The sequence below is a fragment of the Trachurus japonicus genome, chromosome 9 (genome assembly GCF_045865225.1).
Source record: "Trachurus japonicus isolate A0001 chromosome 9, Traja_1.0".
Lineage (NCBI taxonomy): Eukaryota > Metazoa > Chordata > Actinopteri > Carangiformes > Carangidae > Trachurus > Trachurus japonicus.
The window spans coordinates 10,186,534-10,192,533 of record NC_140915.1 but is presented as its reverse complement, the minus strand read 5'-3'; the positions used below and the strand labels follow the sequence as shown (position 1 = coordinate 10,192,533).

Below are 6,000 nucleotides of genomic sequence, written 5' to 3'. Positions count from 1 at the left end.
ATCAGTGGCGGCTGGTGACTGAAAAAATTGGGGAGGACAGAAGGAACACCAGTCCACGGTGTCATGTTATTTTATACCAGTTGACTACTTATCCCTACTTTCTTATAGGCCTATTCAATGAAAATTAAACAATGTCTTACAAGATTTCTTAAAAACAACATAATTTTATTCAATCCTACTGTTTTCAGATTAACACAGGCCTACAGAGTATTTATCATGGATGTGGGATGTAAAAAAAAAAGTTATTCTGTGACTTGCCCTAAGCTGACCTCGAACCCAGATCCCCTGCATCGTAGGCGACGATGCTAACCGTTCACCAAGAGCCCAATATGCCCTTAGCAGGTTGGTTAGCAAGTCTTTTATGGGCGAGTGAGTTTACTGTCAGTACTGTTAACCGCCATACGCTGTCACTTCTCCTTACTGGTACCTCCTGACTGCTTCTCTCTGATATCTCCCAACAGTTTATCCAGAAATCTACTGATATTTCCTTTAAAATTGATACCAATATCGCTGAAAACTCCGTATTTCTCGTGCTAGGAGCAGCATGAGCAGCAGGGCTGGGAGTGAAAGTTTGGCGCACGTAGCAACAGTAACCAAGGGGGGTTGGAGAACTGTCATTGGACCAACCTGATGTCAATCTTGTGTTCTGGTTGCTGATTGGTAAGGGAGGACGTCCTCCCTTAGCGCGTCATTTTACGTGTCTTAGCCAATCACAGATCAGCATGAAAAAATCCTAAATGCATTGAGTGAATGGAAGGAGATCCCGCCCCGAGGTGTCTAGAGGAGGACAGAAGCCCTCCGTCCTCCCCAAGGGGGCAGTTGTCGGTCTGAGAAGTGAAGCTCACTTCCGCGTTCAAAAAACTGCAATCCCCTCGGATTCCTCTGGGGGCTGGTGTCAGAAGGGAGCATTCCCCATAGACCCCCGTGTTAAAATCGCCGACTTTACATCCTCAGTAAACATGTTAAAAGCCTGGTGTCAGAACGTTTTTTCGTCTCAATCGATAGTTTCTACCCCCGCACACACTCTGAGGGGGGTGAATTTTTTTTTAACTCTACAGTTTTACTGTTATTAGGTTAAAATTCTGGCCAATTAGGGCGCGGAAACATTGAGTGACAGGTCCGAGCAGCTCCGGAGACAGGCTGCTTCGAGGCCAGTGGGCGGGTTCTCGGTCGGCCAATCCAACATGGCGCTGTTCAGGCCGCCATATTTGAGTCACAAAAACAACTCCCCAAAACCAATGGGTGACGTCACGGACGCTACGTCCATTCTTTTTACAGTCTATGGTCCTCCCCTAAGCCCCCACCTTCCTGCTCACTGCTCCTCACACAGACTACTGTCTCCTCCGCCTGCAGGCGGCGCTGTTGAGCTATTTTAAGTGGATTTAGTGGATTTTCTTCCATAAAAGAGATTAAAAAATATATTATAAATGATTTGGTAAAGGTTTATTTCAACCAGTTACTCTTTCTTAAAAATATGTTGAGCTTCCTCTGGCCTCTCAAAAATAGAGGAGGACCAACCTCCTCTGCCTCTATGGACCAGCCTCCACTGATTTATATATATAAAAAATATACATATTTATATATATATATATATATATATATATATATACTCCTCCCATACTCTTCATTAGTCTTGTTTCGTCTGAGATGGACAGAGATGTCAGTGGTGTTACGTCTCCACAGCCGCCTCTGAAATCTGCAGATACCACCTTTAAATAACATAAGAAGAAGAGGAAGAAGAAAAGAAACAACGCTGCCAAAAAAAATGTCCCAGAGTCTCTTTCTCTCTCTCTTTCTCGTTCTCCGGTGGCTGCGTGTGATTTTTAATCCCGATCACGCTTCTGTGGCGAGTTCCTGCTCAGATAAGAGACTCCCCTCTCTCTCCTCTTATAGCAGCCAGACGATGGAGATGTGATGTGATTTACCGTTGTGGCTGAAACTTACACACACACACACACACACATAGACACATACTCACACACACATAGACACACATAGACACACACACAGATATATACACAACAGCAGCTCTTCCCCTCCGAGCCCTGACTCGACTCTCTGTGGAGTCATCCATCTCCCGTGACAGCGGCTGCTCACACTTTGTCTCAAACTTCAGAGATTTCAGGGATGGGATGGTTTTTTGAACATTCATGGCCACTCTCCCTCCCCCTCTTCCTCCTCCTCCTCCTCCTACAGTCCAAGTGCTGGGAAGCGTTAACGTCTCTCGGTCCATCTATCCCGCCCCAAACTGCCAGACAGTTCTGACTAGAGTGACATTAAAATAAGGGGAAAAAAGCCGATGAGGGACGGGAAGACGGGAGGTTTGTGCTGCCGTTCCAGCTGTCACATGTTTTAAGCGATGGGCTGGTAACTGGTCACCGGAGAGGAACACACACAACATTGCAGCATATACTGGGGGATAGATGGATAGATAGATAGATAGATAGATAGATAGATAGATAGATAGATAGATAGATAGATAGATAGATAGATAGATAGATAGATAGATAGATTTCTTTATTGTCTGCCCCAAAGGGTAGCAGAAATTTGTCTTAGACAGGGCTCATCACTTTACATACACTCATATAAAACACAGTAAGGCAATAAAAACATTTACGAAAAATAAAAAGCACAATAGCAGCAAGTAATTTTGGGTTGTTTAGGTTGAAGTTCTTCTACTGTTGAGGGCTGTGACTGCAGAGTAAAAGCACCACAGACGTTTTTTGCAGGATCAGCGTTTACAGCAGCACTGCAAAAACTCAAAATCTTTCCAAGAATATTTGTCTTATTTCTTGTCAATTTTAGTCAAAACTAATCTCTCTCCACTTAAAATAAGACTCATCACCTAAAAATTAACTTGTTTTTAGATCATTTTAACTTGTTTCAAACTAATTTTCAATTGAAATGAGTAGAAAAATCTGCCAGTGAAAGCAAGTTTTTTGTGCTTGTAATAAGAAAGAAGTGAAAATACAGTATGCGTGAAAAAAGTGCCCCAAAAGTCTTATTTTAAGTATAATTAAATTTGTTTTGACTAGAAATAAGACAAATGTTCTTGGTAAGATTTTGAGTTTTTGCAGTGAGGAGCTCCTGTGAATGTGTCATTTTGCACCTGCGTCCTAACACCTGTTCTCCTCCTTCTCCTCGTCCTCCAGGAGGCTCGGTCGGTGGCTCGCGGGTCGTTACGCCCGACGTTCCCTTCTCCTTGGAGGACCTGACGTCCGACCACATCTTCTACGTCCAGGACGGCCAGCAGAAAGCCCGCGCCGAGCAGGACGTCTTCAGCTTCTACATCAGCGACGGACACAGTCAGACCGAGGCGTTCAATGTCGAGATCGACATCCTGGTAAATCACAGCGTCGTCGTGTTTGTTTCACCTTGTCCATGAATTTCGGATATCTGTAACTGAATTACAACTATTACTAATTCCAGTTTGAGATATCTACATTTTGGTTCTGACTAGTCATAATTCCAGTTCAAGATATCTTTAATTCACCTCAATTAAAGATATCTACATGTCCCTTTTCAGATATCTTAAAGGGATAGTTCAACATTTTGGCAAATTGGCCTATTGCCATAATCCCTCTAGTTTTAGGAGTAGGTTCATTACCTTAAATTGTCGGTGCAAGCTATTTTTAGAATGGCGGAGCACAACTGCAAGTTGTTTTAGAGGTAAATCTAAAACTCTGTCTGGTAACGTTCTGTTATTATCTCATAGCGTGGTGAATGTGCAGGTCACAACTTGTCCACCAGAGCGTTTTGGAGTTGTTGGATTGTGTATTTGATGAGTTTGATGTCAGGGAAACCAAGAAATCCCATGAGCCTCCGTAGTGTAGCTCTGAGCAGCTTGCGGCTCTGCTCCGCCGTTCTAAAAATAGCTTGCACCGACAATTAAAGGTAACGAACCTACTGCTATGACTATAGGGATTATGGCAATGGGCCAATTTGCCAAAATCTTTAACTATCCCTTTAAGATATCTGACGTTGTAGATATCTCAAACTGGAATTAGCACTAGTCATAATTCAGTTACAGATATCCGTAATTCACATAGCGGATATCTGCAACTGAATTGTAGATATCTGTAATAACAAACCCCATACACATGAATGGCAAAAGTGACGTCATTTGTCCTGTAGTTGTGGATCTGAAATGTTCTTTTTGACTCGGCAAAACTGAATTTCAGATGTCTTGAATGAAAAATCCAACTATTCAAAATGTAATTACGACTAGTCAGAAAGACGTTGTTGACATCTACAATGTTAATTCCATTTAGTCAAACTTAGCTTTTAAATGTTAAATCCTCTTGCCATAGACATTGTTGCAGCTGCTTTTGTGACGTCAGTGAAAGTTTCGATCCGTCTGCGTTCGGCCTCAGACGGATGAAGAGATGAGAGATGAAGGAAGACATAACAAGCGCACGCTCCATCAGTGATTTGAAGATGGACCGTCGCCACACACACACGCGGTGATGGTGACAGCGGCGTCTTTTATAAACACCACCGCTCTTGATTTGTGCTCGACTTCATCGGAGGGAAATAAAAACAGCTCTGTCCTCAGGCTGTCTCCATCTTTTCTTTTTTGTTTTTTTTTATCTCCGACCTAAACAAACTCAGCGACTCGATCCATCACATCGGCCTGTTTTTTTTTAAATGTTGAGTTGAATTGATGAGGCTGTCACTGAGTGTGTGTGTGTGTGTGCAGTATGCATACAGTATAGTCAGGGCATACAGGCCTGTGTTTGTTTATGTGGAGGCGGTTCTCATCACCGATCTGTAGGATTTGAATTCTTCCAACAGGAGGTTGAAAAAATGTGAAACAACAATGTTTATTTTTATTTTTCATTTAATTGTGAAAAAAAAAACATACATATTTACATTGATGTATACATAAAATGTGAAATAAGGTTTGTGTGTATGTGTATGTGTAACTCAGTTATAATATACTGTATTATATAAATGGTGATAATAATCGTCCTCCTGTTGTCCTCCTGGGTCAAGTAAGGAAGGACGAAAGGAAGGAAGGAAGGATAAAGTCATAGAAGGAAGGCAGGAAAGACGAAGGGAAAGAAGGAAGGAAGGACGAAGGGAAAGAAAGAAGGAAGGAAGGAAGGACAAAGGGAACGATGGGAGGGAAGAAGGAAGGAAGGAAGGACGAAGGGAAGGAAGGAAGGAAGGAAGGCAGGAAGGATGAAGGGAAAGAAGGAAGGAAGAACAAAGGGAACGATGGGAGGAAAGAAGGAAGGGAAGAAAGAAGGAAGGATAAAGGGATAGAAGAAGGAAGGACAAAGGGAACGATGGGAGGAAAGAAGGAAGGGAAAAAGGAAGGAAAGATAGATGGAGGGAGAGAACAGATTGGGTCAAAAAAGAAGGAAGAAGTAAGGACGAAGGGAAGGGAGGAAGGAAGGAAGGGAGGGAGGCAAACAGGATTGTGGAAATAAGGAATGGGAAAGGGAAGGAAAGAATGATGGAGGGAGGGAACAGACCAGCTCAACTGGATAAAAAGAGGAAGGAAGAAGAAGGAAGGACGAAGGGAAGGAAGGAAGGGAGGGAGGAAGCAATGGAAAAAGAATTGTAGAAAGAAGGAAGGATGGATTTTTTTCCCCCCCAAAAAAAAAATCATACACATTATTAACAGAAAGTGTGTGTGTCTTCACTCCGGCAGCAGAGCAAAGAGGACAGGAAGCCGGTGGTGTCGGTCAGCAGCATCCACGTGGAGGAAAACTCCGGCGTCGTCATCACCAACTCGTCTCTCAGCGTCCTCGACCAGGACACGCCGGAGAACGAGATCCTCTTCACCATCATCAGGATCCCCGCCTACGGTGAGCACCCATCCATCAGTCCTCCATTAATATTGATAATATATCTATCAGCCGATCGATCAATCTTCCATTAATATTGATAATATATCTATCAGCCGATCGATCAATCTTCCATTAATATTGATAATATATCTATCAGCAGTTTCCATAGTTCCCTACTGATGGGATCGGCCCCGTGGCTCTG

General features: G+C 43.1%; 1 protein-coding gene across 2 annotated transcripts in view; it reads left to right on the top strand.

The window, feature by feature from the left end:
- fras1 (Fraser extracellular matrix complex subunit 1) overlaps positions 1-6,000 on the top strand; it is a 341,854-nt gene that overhangs the window by 265,275 nt on the left and 70,579 nt on the right. For both annotated transcript variants that reach the window (XM_085785897.1, XM_085785896.1), the window contains 2 exons: positions 3,153-3,343; positions 5,660-5,816. In XM_085785897.1, coding sequence (XP_085642023.1) covers positions 3,153-3,343; positions 5,660-5,816 — 348 coding nt within the window. The remainder of the gene's footprint in view (positions 1-3,152; positions 3,344-5,659; positions 5,817-6,000) is intronic.